The sequence below is a fragment of the Furipterus horrens genome, unplaced genomic scaffold, assembly GCF_987537825.1.
Source record: "Furipterus horrens unplaced genomic scaffold, mFurHor1.1.pri manual_scaffold_6, whole genome shotgun sequence".
In the NCBI taxonomy this organism is placed as follows: Eukaryota; Metazoa; Chordata; class Mammalia; order Chiroptera; family Furipteridae; genus Furipterus; species Furipterus horrens.
The window spans coordinates 182,452,768-182,476,402 of NW_028327176.1; the positions used below are offsets into that span (position 1 = coordinate 182,452,768).

General features: G+C 45.9%; 1 protein-coding gene across 3 annotated transcripts in view; it reads left to right on the forward strand.

Moving 5' to 3' along the window:
* Nucleotides 1-2,209: 2,209 nt before the first annotated feature.
* Nucleotides 2,210-23,635, forward strand: part of MTHFD1L (methylenetetrahydrofolate dehydrogenase (NADP+ dependent) 1 like) — a 192,234-nt gene continuing 170,808 nt past the window's right edge. For all 3 annotated transcript variants that reach the window (XR_016511660.1, XM_090279977.1, XM_090279978.1), the window contains exons 1-7: nt 2,210-2,457; nt 13,912-13,996; nt 15,153-15,203; nt 15,294-15,347; nt 17,065-17,189; nt 17,721-17,821; nt 19,102-19,238. Coding sequence is in view for 2 of the 3 variants with exons in the window: in XM_090279977.1 (XP_090136103.1) it covers nt 2,225-2,457; nt 13,912-13,996; nt 15,153-15,203; nt 15,294-15,347; nt 17,065-17,189; nt 17,721-17,821; nt 19,102-19,238 (786 nt within the window). In the remaining variant the exon portion in view is untranslated. The remainder of the gene's footprint in view (nt 2,458-13,911; nt 13,997-15,152; nt 15,204-15,293; nt 15,348-17,064; nt 17,190-17,720; nt 17,822-19,101; nt 19,239-23,635) is intronic.

Sequence of the window (23,635 nt, forward strand, 5' to 3'; positions counted from 1 at the left end):
ACCACTTCAGTCTCCGCACTTCGTATCCCTGTTATCCTGGGCCACATCCTGGGACGTATGCCCCTCCGAACGCCTTTTCTTGCTCCCATCCCCGTCCAGCTTTCTTTTCCCAAAACCAGCTGCTCACTACCACTCACCCTCCCACACTTCCTCCCTGTGTGCTCTGGACCACCTGAAGTTCCGTGTTTAAACTCCTCTACATCCTAAAGGGAAGCTATTCCTTCTCCTACAATCCAGCACCTCAAGTTTAGAGGTGGAGTTGGCACTCTCCTGTACACAGTGTGCTCATACAGTTCTTTCTACTCAGAACACTCAATCCCAGCAGCTGTCCTTCCCTTAGCCTGGCTCCTAGATCACCCTTAGGTGCATATTCCCTTCAAGTGAATTGCCTCAGGAGGCTTCTCATGACTCTCAAGTCTAGGAAGGTGCCAGTAAACTCCGTGTGACATGCACTGTGTCTGTCTTGTCCAAGTTGGTTCCTTAACTACATGCCTAGCACAGAGCCTGCTATAGAGCAAATTCTCTCTAGATAGCAGAATATATATATTCCTTAGTGTGTATATGTGTGTATATATATATTCTTTAGTGTATATATATATATATATATATATATATTCCTTATACTGAAAACTTTGACATATGTCCAAATGTTACCTCAATCATAGAATACACACACAATTCACCCATTTAAAGCATACAATTCAATGACGTTTTGAATATCCACAATTTGTTGGGCAACTATCATTACGATTCTATTCAGAATATTTTTATCACCTCAGAAAGCAACCTTGTACCCATTAGGTATCACCTCCTAATTCTCCCATTCCCCCCACCCCCAGCTGTAAGCAGCCATTAACGTATTTTCCATCTCTACTGATGTGTCTGTTCTGGATATTTTTTATAAAGGGACCATGCAATATATGTCCCCACAGTCTTTTTAAACATCCCTATTGTCAGCATACGACAGGTGGAATCACAGATTGTCACTACTGTGGTGGAGTTACTGTTGGAACTTTCTGAGAGCAGGAACTGGATTAAAACTTTTTTTAAAAAGACCCATTTTAGGTTCAGCAAAGTTAAGAGGAAGATACAAAGATTTCCCATATACCCCCCTATAGACTGGACGATTTTCATCTTTGTGACCAGTGGTCTTTATTTAGTAGTGTCTAATGAATGTTTGTTAAATGAATGATCCCCTATTTATAATGAGATAAAGAAGCCTCTATGGGGTTTTATGATTTGCCGACGCATGATTTCTGTGACTGTTTCCTTCTGTGTGAAATGGTGTAAACACCTACCTCACAGCATGGAAATATTAGCTATTCCTATACCCCCCAAAAAGTCACTGAGTGTCTGATGTAGCAATCACCTTACAATGAAAAATATAGAAAATAGTGTAAGATTAAAAACGTGCTCATTGAAGTCAGGCAAACCCCCCAGCTCTGCCAAAAAACCAACTGACCCCTCTGCACCCGTGTCCGGAGGTTGAAAACTAGGACAATACTCAACTCATTACATTTTTTAGGATTAAATGAAGGCGTCTCTCCAGCATGTAGTACAGTACTTAGCTGATGGAAAACCAGTATTTATCATCTGAACTAGTTTTATTTCCGCTTTACTTATCAGGAATTATAATCCTGATAAAATCATATACAAAGTTATCATTTTAATTGTGGCAGCTAAGGCTCACAGAGGTTAAACAACTTGCCTAAGGCTTACAAAATCAGCATTTGAATCCCAAAGCCCCGCACTCCTGACTGTTAGGTCGTCTCAGGCCTAATAAATCCAAGCCCTGGTCTCCAAGCCTGACCAAGTGCCCTTCCAGGAAGCAAACTGCCCCCTGAGCGCAGGGTGTCATCAGCACCCTAGGCAGAGGCAGGGCCTGAGCCCCACCCTGATCTTTAAAGCTAGCCAAATTTCGAGTAGTGATGAAACCCTGTCCTTGGCTGCCTGGCGCCTCCACCAGGCAGCCGGTCGCCCGCAGGCCCCCGCCCTCCCAGCCTCGCGGGCTCTGGGTGCAGTGCCCCCTAGGGGCTCCTGCTCGCTAGTGGAGGAAGAGACAGGTCCCGGCTGCCGCCCTCTGGTCACCGGCCCGAGCCGGCACTCTAGCCTGGCGCCCGCCCCGCCACGCCTCCGCGCGCGGCATCTGCATCTCCGAGTGGCGGGCGGAGCTGCCGCCCCTTGCTCCCGCCGGCTCGCCGCCGCCTCCCGCACCTCCCGCGCCATGAGCGCGCTCCTGCCGTGCCTCCTGCGCCAGCTCCGCTGCCTGCCGCACCCGGCGGGCCCGCCGCGCCGCCTCCGAGTGCCCCGTCGCGCCGGCAGCAACGGTGGCAGCGGGTCTGGCGGGGTCGAGGGCCTGCTTGGGCAGCGGCAGCGGCAGCGGCAGCAGAACGCCCAGGCCGGCAGCAGCCACGGCCCGGGCAGCCGGGCGCCCCCGGCGCGGAACTCGATCGTCAGGTGAGTGTCTGGCTCTCGTCCCCGCTCACGTCCCCGGAGGCGGCGGCCAGGGCGCTCGGGCCTCGGCTGGGTCCCGGGGATCTCCGTGGGGGGGGTTTGCAGCACTTGGAGCCGCGAGTGCGGGGTGCCGGCGGGGAGGGGGACGCGGGCATCCCCGGCGGACACTGCGCAGCCCGGACTGATACCCGAGCACCGGGGCCGCCGGCTCTGATGCAATCTCGCGGGGCGCGGCCGGGGCTGGAAAGGGCGGTGCGGCCGAAGAGGAGGAGGGGCTCCCGCCTGCGTAACGGAATCGGGAGCCGGGGCGGGGAGGCGGCCTGGCGCCGCTGCGTTGCCCGCCGGTGCACGGGCTCCGTGTCCGGGCTAGCTGCCCTTGGCTCGCTGTGGGGTGGACCCTGCTGCCCTCTCCCGAAGCGCCGCCACCTCCTGCGAGCGAGCGAGCTTGTTTTCGCTTTACACCGTCTTTTATGAGCAAGTTAACGTGGAGCCGGGCCCACCCGGCAGTGTAAGCGGGTGCGGCGCGAGAAGTCGGGGCTGACGCGGCCCCAGCACCGCTGCACGGCGGGCAGGGAACCCCCTGCGCAGCTGTATTTCGGAAGTTCTCTCCCTGCGCAGAAACGCACAGCAGGAGCATCGGGCCGGGCCTTCCGCGGACCCCGCCGGAGATGCCGTGTGCGCCTGCCGCACCCGCACCAAACACGCACACCTCCACTCGCCGGTCACCAGCCCTCCTGGCCCCTCTGGGAGAGAGGGACGGAGAGCCTCCTTAGGGTCTCCCGGGAGAAGGGTGCTAACTGGGGGCCTAGGCTGTGTAGAGGGAAGCGCTCAGACATACCTGGCGGTGGCGGGAAAGCCGTGACCTGCCTCCCGGACCAGGATTCTTGGTTCCACCTGCGTCCGTTAACATCCTCTGCTTTTTCCCTTCTAGCCTTCATTCTCAAAACAATGGCCAATTGCTTCCCCAACCTCCCACCCCCAACCGTAGTTTCCAAGGCTCCTTACATCGTGCAGGACGGCTCTCAGGAGCCCTTGTTTTATTCACCTGGTCATCTTTCTGAATGTTGTACTTCCTTTCGGCCTCTTCAGGTCATTAGATTTTAACCGGCGTACAGCAGAGCTCATCTCAATGGGTGAGGGTCTGAAGACATTTATTGTTTGAAAGCTCTCTGGGGTCAGAGGCCGTGGTTCTCCCTTGCTAGATCCTTCCTCCTGGAAGGTGCCTGATATAAAGTAGGCACTTAACTTATGGCATGGCTGGTAAGTGAATGAGTCTAAGTTTGGGGTCATTTGGGGACTGACTTAGAAGGGTCAGCAGGGGACCTGGGTTAGGATCCTGCCGCACTGGGCTGCCCAGCCTCCCATGGCTCACTGCAATGGAAGAAATGATAGTATCTACCCCAGAGGGGCTATGGAAGGGGTTACAAAAGAGAACATAAACAGAATGCACAGGCCAGGACTGTCACATACTAAGGCCTCAACAGGTGTTGGCTGTTATTTTTATTTATTTTTACAGTATTTTAAGTCATGGTTCAGCAAACTAGATAGCAAATATTTTAGATTCTAAAGCCCGGGAGGAAAATAGAAAATATTATATAGGTACTGTTTTATGAGAAAAAAACACATCTTTACAATTTTTTTATTGGTGGAATTTAAAATTTTGTTTGTGGATCCTGACATTTGAATTTCACATAATATTTACATGCCACAAAATATTTTGATTTAAAGAAAAAAACATTTAACATGTGAAAGTCATTCTTAGCTTGCCAGATCCCCTTCTAAAGTTGAAGAAGCAAGTGTTGTGCAATGAATTACTGCTTCGTAGGATTAGGGTTAAGAGACAGGTGCCTTGCTTTTTAGTATGGCTTTACCACCTAATGGTTGTGAAAGTTTGGGCAAACTGTTCAATCTCGGTTCTTCCTGTACAAAATTAAAACCCTAGTATCGCCTGCTTTATAAGGTTGTTGTGGATATTATTGTACTCCAGTGATTCTGTGAAGCACATTTTTGAATGTGAGTGTGATCTGGCTGCGACATCTGTCACCCCATTGATCGCCAGGGTGAAGCACATTTTTAGTATCTCCAAACCAGTATTTATCTTTCAGTTGACTATGTTTTTAACTCGTTGTTGGCCAGGTGTCAGCCATAGCATATTTGTCATTCTGTACCTGTGGGAACGTGGCCATAGCTATGCATGTCGTTGTATGTTTTTGATTTATGTGCATCATCTAACAAAACTTTTCTTCAAGAGATTTTCCCCAGGACTTGGAGGGAAAGGGGAGGTGGACCTATCTTAGAAGTCACCTGAAATAGACATCCAGGAACCTATGTATGTTAGTTCTTGATTTACTTTATGGACATGTATCAGAAAATTTAAAGAATAATCTCCCTCAGAAGCATAGTGACCTGTCATTGGTCCAGAAACTGGCACTTAATCCCCAATGTTTCTATCAAGTCATGGAAGGGCCATTTTAGGAAATAATGTGATTCCTGGTTCTTGTCAATTTTCCGTTGACATCTGGTAGAATCAAGAAAGTTCCAGCAACAAAACTTCAGACAGGGTGTCAGGAACTTAATGAAAGCTCCAGAGACAGAAATGATGTTGTCTTCCAAGGAATGTTGTATCCCAAGGAATATTGTATCACCAACACCCTTGATAACACAGAAGGTGATATTATGTAGGGGGGAAACTGACATCAAGGATTATAAGTCACTCGTTTTTATTTTTGTGTCATATGTGAGTGGTTTATGACCCCACGCCCAAAAATCATCTGTCTAAATAAGTCTAAAAAATGCGTTTACCTTGTCTGGGAAGCGCTTCATCTGCCCTTGCATTCTAAATGATAGCTTTGCTGGATAGAGTAATCTTGGTTGTAAGTCCTTGCTTTTTATCACCTTAAATACTTCTTGTCAGTCCCTTCTTGCTTGCAAAATTTCTTTGAGAAATTAGCTAAAAGTCTTACAGGCACCCCTTTGTAGGCAACTCTCTGCTTTTCTCTTGCTGCTTTTAAGATTCTCTCTTTATCTTTAACCTTTGGCATTTTAATTATGATGTGTCTTGGTGTGGTCCTTTTTGGGTCTAGATTGTTTGGGACTCTCTGTGCTTCCTGGACTTGTATGTCTATTTCCTTCACCAAATTTGGGGAGTTTTCCTTCATTATTTTCTCACATAAGTTTTCAATTTTTTGCTCTTCCTCAGCTCCATCTGGCACCCCTATGGTTTGGAAATTTGCACATTTAAAGTTGTCCCAGAGATTCCTAAGCCTCTCCTCATTTTTTTCAATTCTTGTTTCCTCATTTTGTACTGGTTGACTGTTTTTTTCTTCCTTGTGTTCCAAATCATTGATTTAAACCCTGGTTTCCTTCCCTTCACCATTGGTTTTGTGTTGATTTTCCTTCATTCCATTTAGCATAGCCTTCACTTCTTCCCTTATGCATTTGCCATACTTAAGGATATCTGTCAAGCCTGTGAGCATCTTTATCACCAGTGTTTTGGACTCTGCAACTGTTAGGTTGGCTATCTTCTCGTCGCTTAGTTCTCCCACTGGAACCTTGATCCATTCCCCCTTTTGGGCCATACTTCTCTGTCTCCTAACTTTGACAGGCTCCTGTATTTGTCTGCCTCTGTGTCTTAGGCAGAGCTGTCGCTCCTGTTACGTTGTAAGGGGCGGAGCCTAAGGGATTCATCACTACAGGGCGACCCGTTTCACCACGTTGTGGCGCTGTATGTGGGAGAGGGGTCTGAGAGGGTACAATGCTGCTTGCTCAGTTGTCGCCCCTTTTTCAGGCACTTCTCCCACTTTGTATGGGACTGGCGCCCTTCTGGCTGTTGCCCTGGCTATCGTTCCCAGAGTGGGTGGATCTGCAGACATTCTAGGACCATGGAGGCTCTTTAAACAAGTGGATTCTGCTGAGAGACTGGCAGTTTCTTCCTCCGCCCCAACCCCCGCTGGTTTGCACAGTCAGAAGCAATGAGGTTTGATTTTCCCCAGAGCTGGGACAGTGAGCCAGTGAGCTCTGCAGTCTGGTCTGGTGCTGGGAGTGCTCCCCCCGTTTCCCTCCTGACTTTTTAAAACATGTGACTGCGCTTTCTGCTGGCCTGCTGCCACCGCCACCACACCGCATCCTCTCCACCCTGGCTCTGCCCCTCCTACCTGTCTGGATGAGTATTTCTTCTTTATATCTTTGTTTGCTGGACTTCCATGCAGCTTCGTTTTCTGGAACTTCTGGTTGTCTCTAGTTTTGAGGTAGCTGTGTTCCTTCTTAGTTGTGGAGGGAGACGCAGCGTGTCTGTCTAGGCTTCCATCTTGGCTGGAAGTCTTAAATTGATAGTTTTTAACAACATTATCAGCCACTGCCTCCCAGATGCTTTGGCATGGCCCACAGGTAGCTGCAAAGGAGACTGAGAAATAGGATCATTATCCTGGAGCCTTGTGCCCAGCTAACACGCATTCCAGATAGCTCCCAACTTAACAGTGCCTTCCAGAACTAGACAGAAATAAGGACCCAACGTGACCCAAATTAGCAGTCACAGAGTCCAGGAAATTGCAGCCCATGGCGCTCAGTCACACGTGATTGGACAGAAGATTTTAGTGCTCATTTATACAGTGATGTATAAATTTTCACATATAGCATTGTTTATTCAACACAATAATATAGTTATTTCAATGGGAGTTAAGTTGCTTTATCCCAAGAGTTTAGAAACATAGAGTCACCTAGAGTCTCCTGCCCGCCTATTCTGTTGCTTCTAGCCAAGTTGACATAGAAAGGCTTGTCCAGGTTGGGTTTTGAAGCTCTGGAACGTGTTCTGAGCACCTCTCTTTCCTAGTCTGCCTACGCAGGAGCAGCACCTTCCAGTTACCTATATCAGCTTCTGCTTTGTAAACTTGCAGGAGCTGACTCATGTCTCTTGTCCTTGGTGGTTTATTTCTCATGATATTTGGCTGGAACTTCACCTTGCTTTTTTTTTTTTTTTTTTTAAGCTATTATGTACATGCAACACTATGTCAGAGACAGAAAACAAAATTTAAAGATGGTTAACGCCTAAGCATGGGCACTGCCTTGGCTGAGCATTTCGTCTGTTGTTGTGGAACAGGGAAAAAGCCAGGGTCTTAAGCAAGTGAGAGACACTTGGTAGGGATGGTGGTGAAGGTGGTCTCTGATATTGCTCGTTCCAGAGGCTGCAGAAAGAGACTTGCACGCCCTTATCTATGTCTGCCCTGCTCAGGGCTAGTACCCCAGCGGTGCTAAGTGGCAGCTGGCCCCTGCTGGGACTTGTAGGAGGTCCAAATGCATTGTGCAGGGCCCAGAGGAGTAAGCTGCTCTCCCCCTAAGGGGCCTTCAGAGAGTATCAAATTGTGATGTATCGCCAGTGTTTCTGCCGCGTTGCCTTTCCTTTCCCTTCCCTTCCCTTCCCTTCGCTCCCTTCCCGTTCCTTCTTTCCACTCCAAGACCTGGAATTAGTTCTGACCCACCGCTTCTCCAACAGCAAGCCCTCTCCCCAACCCCGTTGTCACTATCCTCCCTCCACCAACATTCGCTTTCCTCCAAGGCCCCAAGCTCTTTCTGGAGGGCAAAGGGGATTATTCCACAAAGAAACCCAAACTTTTCAGCCCTGGCTGCTGTGGATCAGTGGATTGAGCGTCGGCCTGTGAACCAAGTGTCACCGGTTCGATTCCCAGTCAGGGCACATGACTAGGTTGCACGTCAAGTCTATAGTTGGGGGCGCGAGTGAGAGGCAGCCACACAGTGATGTTACTCTCCCATTCTTTCTCCTTTCCCCTCTCTCTAAAAATATCATCATCATCATCGGCAGCCGTCCGTCTTGAGAGACGATGGCGTAGCTTCTTGAGAGTCTATCTGCATCGCCGAGAATGGCTGTGCAGTCCGACTCGGGAGTGACAATCCCTGCCGCACTTGGTACAGGTGAAGACAGATGGCCGTTGTTGCTGCTGTTGACGCTGCTTCCGCCTCGATCTTTTCTGGACCGCCTCCTCGTTGCGCGCAGCCTCCGCGCGTGACGTACCTTGCCTGACCGCGAGCCTCCAGGCTAGGCGGTCGTCTGCTTGAACTTCCCATGTGTTGAGATTGATGGAGCTTTGTGTCATGTCCTTTTTGCAGATGTCTTTGAACCGCAGTTTTGGGCACCCTGTCATCCTCTGGCCTTCTGCTAGCTCGCCGTAGAGGAGGTCTTTGGGAATACGGCCTGCATCCATTCTTTTGACATGGCCGAGCCACCTGAGGCGTCTCTCACTAAGAACTGCATGCAAACTGCTCATGTTGGCTCGCTTCAGCACCTCGGTGTTGGGAACCTTATCCTGCCAGGCGACATGCAGGACGCGTCGCAGGCACCTCATGTGGAAGCTGTTGAGTTTCCTTTCGTGCCTTGCATAGGTGGTCCACGTCTCGCTGCCATAGAGGAGAGTGCTGAGTACGCAGGCTTGGTAGATGCGCAGTCTGGTTTTCTCAGTGAGGCTGGAATTGTTCCACACTCGCCGGTTCAGTCTGGCCATAACTGTGGCTGCCCTGGCGATTCTCCGGTTGACCTCCAAGTCAACTGACAGAGAGCTCGAGATGGTGGACCCGAGGTAAGTGAAGTCGTTGACAACCTCCAGGGTGTATCCGTCGATGGTGATGCATGGGGGAGTCCCCGTGCCTTGAGCCATAACGTTCGTCTTCGTCAGGCTGATGGCTAGTCCGAACTCCTTGCATGCGTGGGAAAGGCAAGTGACTAGCTGCTGGAGTCCCTCTTCGGAGTGTGATGTCAAGGCTGCGTCGTCGGCGAAGAGCATCTCACGGATGAGCACCTCTTTGACTTTGGTCTTGGCTCGTAGACGGGCCAGGTTGTAGAGCTTGCCATCGGATCTGGTGTGAATGAAGACACCCTCGCTGCAGTCCTTAAAGGCGTATTGGAGGAGCATGGAGAAGAAGATTCCGAACAGCGTAGGCGCGAGGACGCAGCTCTGCTTTACTCCGCTGCTGACTGGGAAGGCCTCAGAGGTTGCGCCGTTGTAGGATACCGTGCTGTGCATGTTGTCGTGAAAGGACATGACCACAGCAAGCAGATGTGGTGGACAGCCAATCTTCCATAGCAAGATGAAGAGTCCGCTTCGACTGACCAGATCAAACGCCTTCGTGAGGTCGATAAAGGCGAGGTAGAGTGGTTTATGCTGCTCGTGACACTTCTCCTGCAGCTGGCATAGGGAGAAGATCATGTCCACTGTTGATCAGCCATCTCTGAAGCCACACTGGGACTCTGGGTAGACGCGGGAAGCAAGGGTCTGCAGGCGGGCAAGAGCGACCCGGGCGAATACTTTGCCGACGACGCTGAGGAGAGAGATGCCCCGGTAGTTGTTGCAGTCGCTGCGGTCTCCTTTGTTCTTGTACATGGTGATAATGTTGGCGTCTCTCATATCCTGGGGGATGTAACCCTCCTTCCAGCAGAGACAGAGTAGATGGTGGAGCGGCTGTAGCAGGACTGGTTTCCCGCTCTTTAGGATTTCTGGAGGGATTCCGTCGCTTCCTGGTGCTTTCCCGCAAGCGAGGCGGTCGATGGCTTTGCCGAGCTCTGCCGCAGTAGGTGGGGTGTCTAGCTCCTCCATGACTGGTAGGTCTGGGATGGCGTTAAGAGCAGTGTCTGTTACGGTGTTCCTCGTCGCGTACAGCTCGAGGTAGTGCTCGGTCCACCGCCGCATTTGCTGTTCCTGGTCAGTGATGACCTCACCTGTCTTGGACTTAAGGGGGGCGATCTTGGAGGGGATTGGGCCTGTTGCCTTCTTGATACCCTCATACATTCCTCGTGCGTTGCCTATATCGGCGGCTTCCTGGATGCTTCTGCACAGGTTTAGCCAAATAGGTGTTGGCACAGTGGCGGGCGGTCTTCTGGACTTTGTTCCTGGCAGCCCGTAGAGCTTGAAGTGTACTGGGAGTGGGCGTGACCTTGTAAGCCAGTAGGGCCTTCCTCTTAGCCTCGATCACGGGTTCCATTTCTTCCCAGTGAGCCTCGTACCAGTCAGCGTTCTTCCGCTCTTTCTTCCCGTAAGCAATAATGGCAGAGTTGTATATGGCGTCGCGGAGACGTGACCAATTGGATTCGATAATGTCATCTGCCGCCATTCCCTCGCCAAGTGCATCTTCCATCCTGTTGATGAATTGCTGGGTCTTAACTGGGTTGCTGGCACAACTGGTGTTGATGCGTGGGCGACCCTTCATCTTGGAGTGGTGCAACCTCTTCGGCATTATGCGCACCTTGCTTACCACGAGGGCATGGTCCGTGTCGCAGTCTGCACTGTGGTAGCTGCGAGTGAGGAGGGTGCTGCCAATATCTGTTCTTCTGGTGATGACGAGGTCAAGCTGGTGCCAGTGGCGGGAGCGGGGGTGCCTCCATGACACCTGGTGGATCTCTTTGCACTTGAAGAATGTGTTTGTCACGCACAGGCCGTGGTGACACAAAAGCTCAAGCAGTCGCTGACCATTCTCATTGATCTTTCCTCTCCCAAAGTTTCCGAGGCAGGTGGGTCAGGCCATGTGGTCGGCTCCTACTCTTGCGTTGAAGTCTCCAAGGAGATAGAGAGCGTTACTTCTGGGGATCTTGGATAACGCTTCGTCCAGTGCATGGTAGAACTGTTCTTTCTCTTCGGTGGTGGCGCAGAGGGTTGGGGCGTACGTGCTAAGAATGCTGACTGGGCCGAAAGTTGTTGACAATCGGAGGGTAAGTAATCTCTCTGTGCCTCCTGTGGGTGGCTCTATGGAGTTAACAAGCGTGTTCTTCACAGCGAACCCAACACCGTCCTGTCTTGGTTGGTCCGGAGACTTCCCTTGCCAGTAGAAGGTATAGTTGGTTTCTCTGATAGTTCCGTTGTCGGCCAACCGGGTCTCCTGTAGAGCCGCAATGTCGATGTTTAGTCGTGCCAGTTCCCTGTCGATGACAGCGGTTTTCCTGGCACCATTGATCCACGGAAGGTCTGCAGTAAGTCCGGGACACATGGTCCTGATGTTCCAGCTAGCGAGGCGAAGAGCTGGAGGCTTCTTTCTTGTTGTTTGCTTGGAATTGCCTGGTGCGAGTGTTTTTTGGCCCACTTTTCAAGAGACGCCTCTCTGATCCCCACGCACCCAGTGGGGCAGGTGAGCCATGGCGAGACGGCACCTAATTGGCTGGGGGCTGCCCAGCTTGAGGCGGGCGGTAGCTGTCCAGTGAGGTGCGATGACCTCTCCCACCGTCAGAGGAGACCCCTGGCGCTCGTTTCCTTCGCCAATCGGATGAGCTTATAACCGGTAACTGTCTCCTCCCGTGTTAAGTCGACATCTTGCGATGACGCTGGAGTGTCCTCTCCAGTGAAGCTACAAAGCCTGGGCAGGGTGATATGGAGGGTCTGCTGTTGCCCATGCAGCAGACCCCCCCTCTCTTCGCAGCTGAAGGGTCCAAGGGGAAAGACAGAGTCAATACAGCTTGGCTTCAGGTGCGCCGCAGGAGTTGCCGGTGTTGACTACAACGTCAAACCACCTTAGGGACTCCGGCTCCGGATTTTCTGTCGGGGTTTACTCCCTTAGCCTTTCCCCTGAGGAGGTATGCCGCAAGGCAGCGGAGGTTTGGAGTCAGAGTTTCCCTTCTCCTTAGCCTTTCCCCTGAAGAGGTATGCCGCAAGGCAGCGGAGGTTTTTTGGAATCAGAGTTTTCCTTCTCTGATGTGCCCTGACTGGAAGATCGAACCAGCGACACTTAGCTCGCAGGCCGACGCTCAATCCACTGAGCCAAACCAGCCAGGGGGTATGACCCACATATATGCTGTCTAAAGGAGACTCACCTTAGAACAAAAGATCTACACAGGCTGAAAGTGAAGAGATGGAAAAAAATATTTCAAGCCAATAGACATGAAAAAAACCTGGGGTAACAATACTTATATCAGACAAAACAGATTTCACAGCAAAGGCTATAAAAGAGACAAAGAAGGACATTTCATAATACTTAAAGGAACAATCCATCAAGAAGATATAACCCTTGTAAACATATATGCACCCAACATAGGAGCAACCAAATATGTAAGAAAAATTTTGAAAGACTTCAGGAAGGATATCGACAGCAACATACTCATAAGAGGGGACTTTAACATCCCATTGTCAACAATGGACAGATCTTCGAAGCAAAGAAACACCAAAGATATTGAGGCACTGAACAACACTCTAGATCAAATGAATTAAACTGATATATATAGAACTTTTCACTCCAAAGAAGAAAAATATACATTCTTTTCAACTGCACATGGAACATCTTCAATGATAGACCACATGGTAGGACACAAAAAAAGCCTCAATAAATTCAAGAAAATTGAAATTATATCAAGCATCTTCTCAGATCACAATGGCTTGAAACTGGAAATCAACCTCAAGGAAAAAACTCAAAAGCATTCAAATTCATGGAGAATGAATAACATGCTATTAAATAATGAATGGGTTAACAATGAAATCAAGGAAGAAATCAGGAAGTTTCTGGAAACAAATGATAATGAACACACAACAACCCAAAACCTACAGGATACAGTGAAAACTTCCTGAGGGGAAAGTTCATAGCAATACAGGCCCACATAAAAAGGACAGAAGAATCCCAAGTAAAAAATCTAACCCTACAGCTACAAGAACTAGAGGAACAACAACAAACAAAGCCCAGGGCGAGTAGAATGAAGGAAATCATCGAGATCACAGCAGAATTAAATGACAAAAAGACTAAACAAATAATTCAAAAGATCAACAAAAGTAGGAGCTGGTTCTTTGAAAAGATAAACAAAATCAACAAGCCTTTAACCACGCTCATCAAGAAAAAAAGAGAGAGGACCCAAATAAAGAAAATCAGAACTGAAAGAGGAGAAATCAAAACCAATACCACAAAAATACAAAGGATTGTAAAAAATTATTACGAACAACTGTATAGCAAGAAATTTGACAACCTAGATGAAATGGACAAATTTCTGGAAACATATAATCTTCCAAAACTGAATCAAGAAAAAGCAGAAAGCCTGAACAGACCAATAACAACTAGTGAAACTATTTTTGAATAGTTTGAGATGGATAGGAGGAGTTAGTTCTTCTCTAAAAATAACTACATAAATAAATGAATAAACAAATGAACAAATAAATTAATTATTAAAAAAAAAAACACCAAACTTTTCATTACAGTAACCTTGGAAAATCCAAGAGAATAACTCACCCCTAGAAAACTACTGTTAACATCTAGTTTGTTCACCTCTGCTTATTTTTAAAATTAGATTGTCACACATTAGCATGTCACAATTTCATTGTCCTCCTGTCCTCCCCCTCCACACTTCCCACACTCAAAGCACATCCTTATGTGGTCTAGTTATTATCACTTACAGTAACGAACACTGAACACTAAGGAAATGTGCTGTGTCCACCCTGGCTAGTCACTAACAAAGATGCGGTATGTTGTTTTTCTTTCTCTATGTAGAGAAGTCATTCAGAATTCAAAAGAAGTCCTGCGTTTATTACAAGAGAAAAACCCTGCCTTTAAGCCTATCCTTGCTATTATTCAGGTAAGCTGAGAGCATGGCTCTGTCCTGCTATTTTAGGATGCCTTTCAGTTTAGAAGATAATTGTATGCTACAGACCAGCTGCATTTCTTGTCACAGAAGTGCCCTTCGGGCTTCATGGGAGGCAGAGAGGGCTCCGTTGAAACGGCTCTTATTTTCCCTTCCTTTGGTCTTTTGCTTTCGCAGGGTTGCAGGTTAGGTACTGCTCTGGCAGAGCGTGTCTTCTGTGAGTCTTTCTGCTTTGGTGTGGGTAGCTTTCAGAGGTCAGGAGGCAGGCACTCATGTAGGCTCCATGCCACAGGATTTATTGTAGCCCACTCACAAGTGCCTATCACGTGTGATCTAAAGGTGACAGAGGACAAGAGTTCCTCTTTGTTTCTGCAGAAGACACATGGTGACTGAGATACGGTATTGGGCAACCTTACTACCAAGTCTTTGAAAGCCTGCCATGCTTTCGAAGGGCCCGAAGTCCCTACGTGTCAGAAGTACGTCTGCATTCCATGCGCGTTTTTGGCCGCAGCCCCTTCGTGTCCAACTGCAGTTGGCACTGTTGGCCACCCTTTTGGCACGCCCATGTGGTGACAGGTGCAGGGAAATAACGAGGTGAGCCAAGCCTGTAAAGTAACACAGCGCCACAGTTGGATTGCTTCTGTTTCTGGCAGGCCCTAAATATGTCAAAATAGCCGCGTCTAGTTCCATCAGCGCTGTGAGTTTTGAGACTGTAGAGCTTTGCTTAAGTCACTTGCATCACTCGGGGTCTGTCTCCTCCACAAAGACAGGCCAGCAAGAAGGGTAGAAAGTAAAGTGGGTCTGGAGCCTGGGTTTCCTGGGACTCTGCCTTCCACCTACGGGCAGGTCCTCCAGCCCCCGTCTTTGGTGTCCTCATTTAGAAGGGAGGCTGGTAATGTGGCTTACGTGCCTTACGAGGACTGTTATTTAAAAGAAACTGACACAGTTGGAAAGCCTGAGGAACTGATATGTGGATAAATGCTGGCCATTCGTCCTCTTTGATGAGCCATTGAGATTCTTTCTGGACACTTTCCTTCTCGTCTTTGTCATTAGCGCACCGGGAATCACAGAAATAGTCTCTGTTTTGTTTTGTGCCTTTTCAAGATGTCACTATGTTGTTACATTCTGCTCCTTGCTCCCCTCTCCTAAGGCAGGTGATGATAACTTGATGCAGGAAGTAAACCAGAATCTGGCTGAGGAGGTGAGGAACGTTGCTTTTTAAAAATTCATTTTAATTTTTTGGCGATACCCTCTCTCGCAGTAACAGAATAACCTCCCATTCTCTTTTCAGGCTGGCCTGAACATCACTCACATTTGCCTTCCTCCAGAGAGCGGCGAGGATGAGGTAAATACAGCAGCGCACTGCTTTGCTTTCCTCTTTGGACCGAACATGCCTGTCAGCCTCTCTTAGCTGTGGTTGGACCAGATCAAGCCTTTTCTTGCCGCTGAACTTGGAGAGGAATGAGTCTGCCTTCCCCTCTAGTGTAAATGCTCCTTGATCTCTTTATCGCTTGCTGCGCGTTTCTGTTGAAGACGTGGACTGTGACGCGGTGACTCTGGTGGCGTGTCTTCAGGGCAGCAGCAGGGTGACCTAGTAGAAATTGTCTGAAGACCAGTTCTGGCTGTGCTCTGTCCTGATGGGCTGTTTTCCCTTGGGGCATTTCTTTGGCTTCTTGGGGTCACTGTTGCCTTGTTAATAAATAAAGGAACAGGACGAGCTGATCTTCAGGGTCCTTTCCAGGCTAACATTTCTGCAAATCCTTCAGCGGCACCTGAGAAACCCCCAGAGGATCCTTTCACGCCTGTTGCGTGTGATTTACTGGTTTCTGCGCGCAGGAAGTAACAGCCTTCACGGGATCATCTTACGCCTGGGAAGAACAGCCACCCCCCCAAATAGCGGTGTGGAAACAGGATCACGGCCATGTGGCAGCTTTCCTGGTCCTTCCGTGGCAGCTTTCCTTCCTGCTGCATCGGTCAAGATCTGGTTTGACTTCTAATGGTAGAAAACCTCAAAACAGCTGAATCTGAAATAACACAGACATTCATTTTTCTTAATCTGCACTATTTTTCTTTACGTTGTGTACCACCTCCAAAGATTATAGTATTATTATTGGTCTTGTCTTCCCCACTAGAATATAAGCTCCCTGAAGGCAGAAATTCTGTTTCCAGTTCTATTTTCTTTATTTAGAACTGGTCAAAGAAGGTGCTCAAAACACTCATCATTTTTTGAATAAGTGAAAGAATAATGAGTAAATGAGAAAGTTTTCTTTCTGAATTTTGTATATCATATCCATGGGCTGGTATCTCTCTTATGAACAAATAGTTTATTAAGTGAAATGGATCATTTCTCTCCTGGCATAAAATAGAGATAAATAGAGAGGACAGAACATTACTTAGTCATACCTAATCATTCATTAGCTATTACATTAGCTTCCCAAACTGTACTTCAGCGTTTTTGATAAATAGTGAACTATTTTAGTGTTTCCAATAGAAAGGAGATATCTGTGCTTAGAGTTCGTCCATCATAAGCCTTTAGAAATGCTTTCTCTGTGCCGTTCAGGTCCAGAGAATATGAAGGCGGGAGTGGCGACTTCTTGCATATCGTGATTAGTAAGCTTTTGTTGAATACTCTGTGTTTGAAGCACCTGCGTGGCTGGGCCAGTGGGCAGTGCTTGAGAGCCATGCTTCCTGGCCTCCCTGAAAGTTGACAGTCTGGCTTAAACATGATTGTGGGCAGCAAATTGTCTTTTGCCTATTTAAACTTTACTAACTATTGGGCTTTGGTTTTGTTCTGTTCTGCTCTCTCTTGTTCTGGCAGAGAGCAGAGGCGTAAGAAAGACTGAGAAGTCACTAAAAAAAGTTAAGCCAAGCTTTTTTTGAGTTTTTATGAATGTGGTGAAAAGGGGAAATAGACTCCTTCATTGTGCTTCACACCAAGTGTTCAACAAGAAGGAAAAAACAAACTACAATAGATGCATTTTTACGAATCTATCTTTTATATAAACCTTCTTTTGTTGGATCTTATTTCTGCAAAACAGATTTTATTTGTTTTTCCTCTTTAGATTATAGATGAAATCTTAAAGATTAATGAAGACACCAAGGTACATGGCCTCGCCCTTCAGATCTCTGAGAACTCCTTTAGCAACAAAGTCCTCAATGCCCTGAAGCCAGAAAAGGATGTGGATGGGTGAGGAAAGAAAACAATTGACTCTTAATTGCTAAATGAGTTTTTATACTGTGATTATTTTTTATTCCACTTTCTAACCTATGTCAGTAATTAGGAGAGGAAAGAAGTCATTTTAATGTTTCACATCATTTAAAATTTAATGTCATTTAACTATTTTAGGCGCTTAGGGGCTTCCTATATTCTATATAAGAAAGCTGTTCTGTACATTAGCAAACACACTTGCCCTTTTGTAGAACAGAATCAGAACACCCAAGGTCATCCTGAGTCATAGGGACCTCAGCCACGTTTTCCTGAGGGGCTACTCCAAGAAGCGAATAGCTTTTATTTATCCCACTCTTTAATTAATTAATTAATTAATTTTAGTGTGCTCTATTGATTATGCTGTTACAGTTCCAATAATTTATTTTTAATTAGCTAATATATGTACCTACCCAACACTAACTTGGGGGTTATTGCGATTAATCCATGTAAGTTACAGATGAGTGAGTTCTGACCAGTTTTAACTACTGGCTGCCTTATTTTTGGTTTCAGAGTAACAGATGTAAACCTGGGGAAGCTGGTACGTGGGGATGCCCACGAATGTTTTGTTTCACCCGTGGCCAGGGCTGTCATTGAACTTCTTGAAAAGTCAGGTATGATGCTTCTTCAGAAGTGCTGCTGTTTTCTATTTACTGGTATTTACATTATGTTTTGTGAAGGATTTGTTTCTAGAATGTTAGGATTCTTATTGAAACATGGAGGTATGATAACTCAGTGCTGGCTTTATTTACCTCATCTTCTGAGAGAGATGAATGACTACCGAAGATTTTTCTAATAAGATTAACTGTAATGCAATTTAAAAGAGAAGTCAGTAAAGATAACCTGTTTAAATAAATTCTCAACTTCCCTCCTGAAAACAGTCGAAATAAACACAATGAAAAATGTGGCAAGTCTTAAATTCTCAAATCTGTGAATATGTATGCCTATAAAAACATTTAAGATTTAAATGAGGACGCTGTTAGATATAGTTTAGGGTATAAAAACCTAGATTGGGATTTATCAGTGAGCAATATCAAAATAATTAGTACTTAATTTCCATCATTCTCCCCTTGATCTGGCATTTTTATGTCCGTGACATAGCCATGAATAATTTCTTTTTCTTGGTCATTAAATTTTTTAAAAATTAATTAATTAAAAAATTTTTAACAAGGTTACTTTATTCTAGTTTTATTTTATTTTATTTATGTTTTTAGAGAGGGGAAAGGAGAAAGAGAGGGAGAGAAACATCAGTGTGCGGTTGCCTCTCATGCACCCCCAACTTGGGGACCTCGCCTGCAACCTAGTCATGTGCCCTGACTGGGAATTGAACCAGCAACACTTGGTTCGCAGGCCAATGCTCAATCCACTGAGCCAACAGCAGCCAGGGCTTGGTCATTAAATTTAATGAGTAAATTACTGCTGGTGTTTCATATATTTAAGGACTTTCTAACTGAGTACATAAAAATTCAACTAACTAAAAAAAAAATTCAACTAACTAAATTTTTTGCTACTATAGCTTGAGTAAAAAAAGGCAAATGCCCCTTCCTGTCTCCTGAACAAGCAACAATTACACAAAAATTCCAAAATATATATATACCAAAGTTTAATTAGAAGATTAATTTTCAAGCTATACCCTTAGGATGTTAGCCATGAAGCTCAGATCTGAGATAATTCATACAGATAGTATTTTTTTCATCCTTTGGATTATCGGGATGATGATTCCTAGTTACTCTACCATAACATTTGCAAAGAAAGAGTAAGTTATGGCTTAGTCATCGTAGGCTGGTGCTCAAAGGGCCGAGTTTTAACAAGGTTATTTCTTCTTACATTAAAGCTGTACAGCAGGAAGGCTCTGACATTTGGATTGTAACCCTGATTTCCATTTGGTGGGCAGGTGTCAACTTAGATGGAAAGAAGATCTTGGTCGTAGGCGCCCATGGGTCTTTGGAGGCCACCCTGCAATGCCTGTTCCAGAGGAAAGGGTCCATGACAATGAGCTCCCAGTGGAAAACCCCTCAGCTTCAAAGCAAGGTAAGCATCACACCTGCTGGAAACATAACCTTAAATGCCTACACGAGGAAAGGAGAAGGGCTGGTGTTTAACGTAAGGCTAAGTGTTTAACGTAAGAAGTTGGGGAAGAAACAGCAGAAAAATCTCGACTCAAATAGAAAACGTATATATATGATAGATTACCAACAAAGCCAAAAGTTGATTCTTGGAGAAGTCTAACAAAATAGACACATCGTCAGCCTAAAAATAACCAGGACAAAAAGAGAGAACACCAGCAACGTTAGGAATGAACAAGGGTAGGTTCACATCAGATACTTAGTTACCGTCATTCCCCTCATCATCAGATTAAAAACTATCTTCTCACCATAAAAGGTGAAGAAAAGTCATTTGATAAAATCTAGTATTCTTTATATTTTTTTTCTAGAAAACCTCTTAGACTAGGAATTTAGAGGAATCCCTTAATTAAATAAAACGTCTATGGAAAGTTAAGAGCATCTCACTTAATAGTGAAATATTAGAAACATTTCTTTTAAAATTAGGAAAGACAACAGGTACCTGTTATCATGCCTCCTCATCAGCACTGTCTAACAGAAATTCCTGAACAAGCTGTGATATAAAGAAAGAGAACTTATAAGGGTCGGAGAGGAAGGCACCCAACTGTCTTTAATCCTACATGATATGGTTATCTATAGTAAAGTCCAAAAGGATCTATTAAAACTATGAGAATTAATAAGAGTTCAGGCAGGTTCTTGGATGTAAAATGAACCTGCAAAAACCAATTGTACTTCTAAATAGTACACCCACAGTTCGAAAATTATATTTAAAAAGATACAGTTTCTCATAGAAATGAGAATATAAGGTGCCTGGGAATAAATTTAACAAAAGTTATTTCTGACATTTTGAAAGAAATTATATAATTTTGATGAAACTCATTAAGAAGACTCAAATAAAAGCATGGATAAGGAGACTCAATACCTTCAAGATACTAATTCTCCCCAAATTAATCTATAAATTTGAATCAAAATCCCAACATAATACTGGGTTTTGTAGAATTTGACAAGTTGATTCTAAAATGTGTATGGAAGCTCAGGGATAAAAACAAGACAATTTTTTTTAAAGTACTTTTTATTGATTATATTGTTACAATAGTTTCAATTTTTTCCCCTTTACTCCCCTCCGCCCAGCACCCCCCTTCCCCCAGCAATCCCCCCCCAAGTCCATGCCCATGGGTAGTACATACAAGCTCTCCCGCTTCACCCTTTCATATATTATTATTCTTCTTCTTTTTTTAATAATTAATTATTTTAACAATAAAAAATAACAATCCTTCCCTCTCAGACTTAAGACCCTTTATAATCTTATAAAGGACAATGGGCAAAGGTCTCGAGCTCCTCCAGCTGCTTCAAGCTGGGCATGGTCGTCGTCCTACCTACCCTTGGGTCCAGAAATCCCTAATAAGAGTGGGGGTGTGGAGGGGAGGGTCGCCTTCCCACATGGGGAAGGATCGTGCAGACTCCAGGTCAGTTGGCTGTCTCCGGACAATGGCGTGCTCGGTTTAACAGGCTGGTGTCCTTGTTGTATTCTGGGGGCAACAGATTTGGCAACAGGGTTAAAAGACATCATTCGATCCATAACCACTAGCTAACAGAAGGCAGGGATTAATTTTTCAATGTCCCACATTAGGGAAAAAAAGGGCTTCTTTGCAGTAAGGTGTGCCACACACATCTCACCTGTCCAAAACCCTTTTGCCCATTATACTTAGAAAAACAAGACAATTTTGAAAGAAAACTAAAGCTATAAATATCAACATGGAGGGACTTTTATAAACAGTATCCATTTAAAAAAAGCGAGAAGACTATGGCAGAAGGAAATGTTTCATTTAATAAACGCCACTTCTATAAGGTCTAAAAGCAGTACTATGTAATATATATATTTTAGGGCTACATACATATAAAATAAAAGCATAAACAAATGAATGGGAAGTATGAATGAAATCAGGAAATCCATTTACAGGGACAAAGATGTGGCTGTAGATGGAAAGGAGACTTGGGGCACTTCACATGTAGCGTTCATGTCTTTTTTTCTGACACCGGGCAATAGGCGGAGTGTCCAGGTGTGTCTTAATATTTTTTTTACAGTTTCATGTCTTAAATACTTAACACAGTTTTTAATTTCAAAAAATCACAACTCATTTCACAAATCCGAAACACAGTAAAGAGCACATGACGTACAATAAATCAGTGCAGAACAAAACCTAAAAGTATACACATGCCTCACGTTGCTGGGGAAAATGACAACAGGCGAGTTCCCAGGGGAGGCTGGCCTCTCGCCTGAGACCTGCAATGTCTGTGCGGCAGGTGGATCAACTCTTGTTTGATTCTATCTTGTTTTGAAACAGCTCAGAAGTTTGTTCTTACAACTTAAGCCCAACCAATGTGTTCCTTTGTTTTTTTCTTAGTAGTCACCACGTGGTGGCAGCCTACTCAAGAAAATTGAAGGGCACTGTTTGTCATTGAGAGCCCAGAATTTTTGATTGGGAAACTTAGTGGAAGAGGAAAATAAACCCTACCCTTGACTGAACAGCTGTGATGGAAGAGAGAAAAATGCCTGCATTGGCAATTTGAATGTTTTCACAGCTGTCACAGATACTTTTGCTAGTTGTATCTGTCGTTTTGAAAAACAAAGGCATCTTTTAAAGGACTTTTTTATTATGGAAATAAATCACCTGACCTCTCTGGGATAAATCTCATTCTAACTTTGAGAACAATTAAGTAGCTTTACTCTCTGGAGAATCTAGAGATTGGGGAACATTTCTGTTTTCATAAATCTGAGAAGATCCTCTCTAACAGCTCAGGTTGCACACATTTTGTTCCCTAAGCTCTTGGTACATATAACATCGCCACCATGATTCTTACAGCCTCTCCACTCTCTTTTTATTGTCCAGCTATATGTCTCCATACTTCTGCCTGACTTTTCGTTATTTGTGTGCATTGCTGGGCCTTGTTGCAGAGACCACTGTCAGGGGGTGGCAGTTAACGGGGTACAAGAGCCCCGAGACACGGGTTAGCCTCCTGGGGCACCCAGGCAGGCCAGGCTGTGCCCACGCTTGCCACATCCTTGGAAAAGCATCACTGTGAAAACATCGAATGTATAAATTTAACAACAGATTGGGGTTTCTGTCTTTAATTTCATCAACAATGAATGATAGTGCATTTTAAGATTCTTGTCCTGTTAGCTCCTTAGAAGTAGCAATGATGTGTTGGGGAAAGAAATGGGCAAGCAAAGACTTGTGGCCATTAGGTCGAAGGAAATTATCTTTGAAAAGCATTGCTTACATCAGCGGTTCTCAACCTTACTAATGCCGCAACCCTTTAATACAGTTCCTCGTGTTGTGATGACCCCCAACCATAAAATTATTTTCGTTGCTATTTCATAACTGTAATTTTGCTACTGTTATGAATTGTAATGTAAATATCTGATAGGCAGGATGTATTTTCATTGTTACAAGTTGGACATAATTAAAGCATAGTGATTAATCACAAAAACAATATGTAATTATATACGTGTTTTCCGGTGGTCTTAGGCGACCCCTGTGAAAGGGGTTGCCTTAGGTGACCCCAGGTTGAGAACCACCGGCTTCCATGCTTATTCGTACCTGGCATTGAACAAGAATCCCAGTGGGCCATCTGGTTGGGGAGTTACAAAGCCGGGGGCATGAGGGATTTGTGGGTCAGGAGTGACTTTGTAACACTGGAGTCCTATCTGCCACCTCCTAAACTCCATCCAGCCTTTAAGTTTGGGATGACCTTCCCATAATCGCAGGCTGCTACAGCCAGACGGAACTGCCTTCCGGGGTCTGGAGGCAGGCCCAGGTGCCCTCAGTAAGCAGTAGAACGTAGGACTCAGCGACCAGCCGCTCTGGGTTCAAGCCTTAGCCGCTGCTTAACTTCTATGAACTCATCTGCTCGTGTGTAGAATGGGGGGTCACGATGCTCCCTACCTCCCAGGGCTGCTGGGACAACTCCGCAATACACAGGTTTGCTCAGCACAGTCCTTGGCACCTACTGGTAGTCACATCAACAGCGTTAACCTGGCTGCCGTTAATAGTGAGGCAGGAAACACACTGGCACATTTCACCACACAGATGTGTAACTGATCCACGCTGTAGAAAGGCAGGTGGGCCAGTCAAGTGGTAAGGAGATAAACCCCAGCGGGACCCAGGACCCCTGGTATACATGCTTCCACTGCATGGCTGTAGGGGGAGGAGAGAGTCGCTCTGTCTGCGAGGTTCCCAACGGTATTTGGAAACCACGGGAACTAAACCAGAGCAAAACTAGAAGATAATGTTGGAGAGAGAGCGGGGGCCAGCTGCGGCCAGGCCCAGCTCCCGCTCTGGTCCTCCCCTGGAGCATCACCAC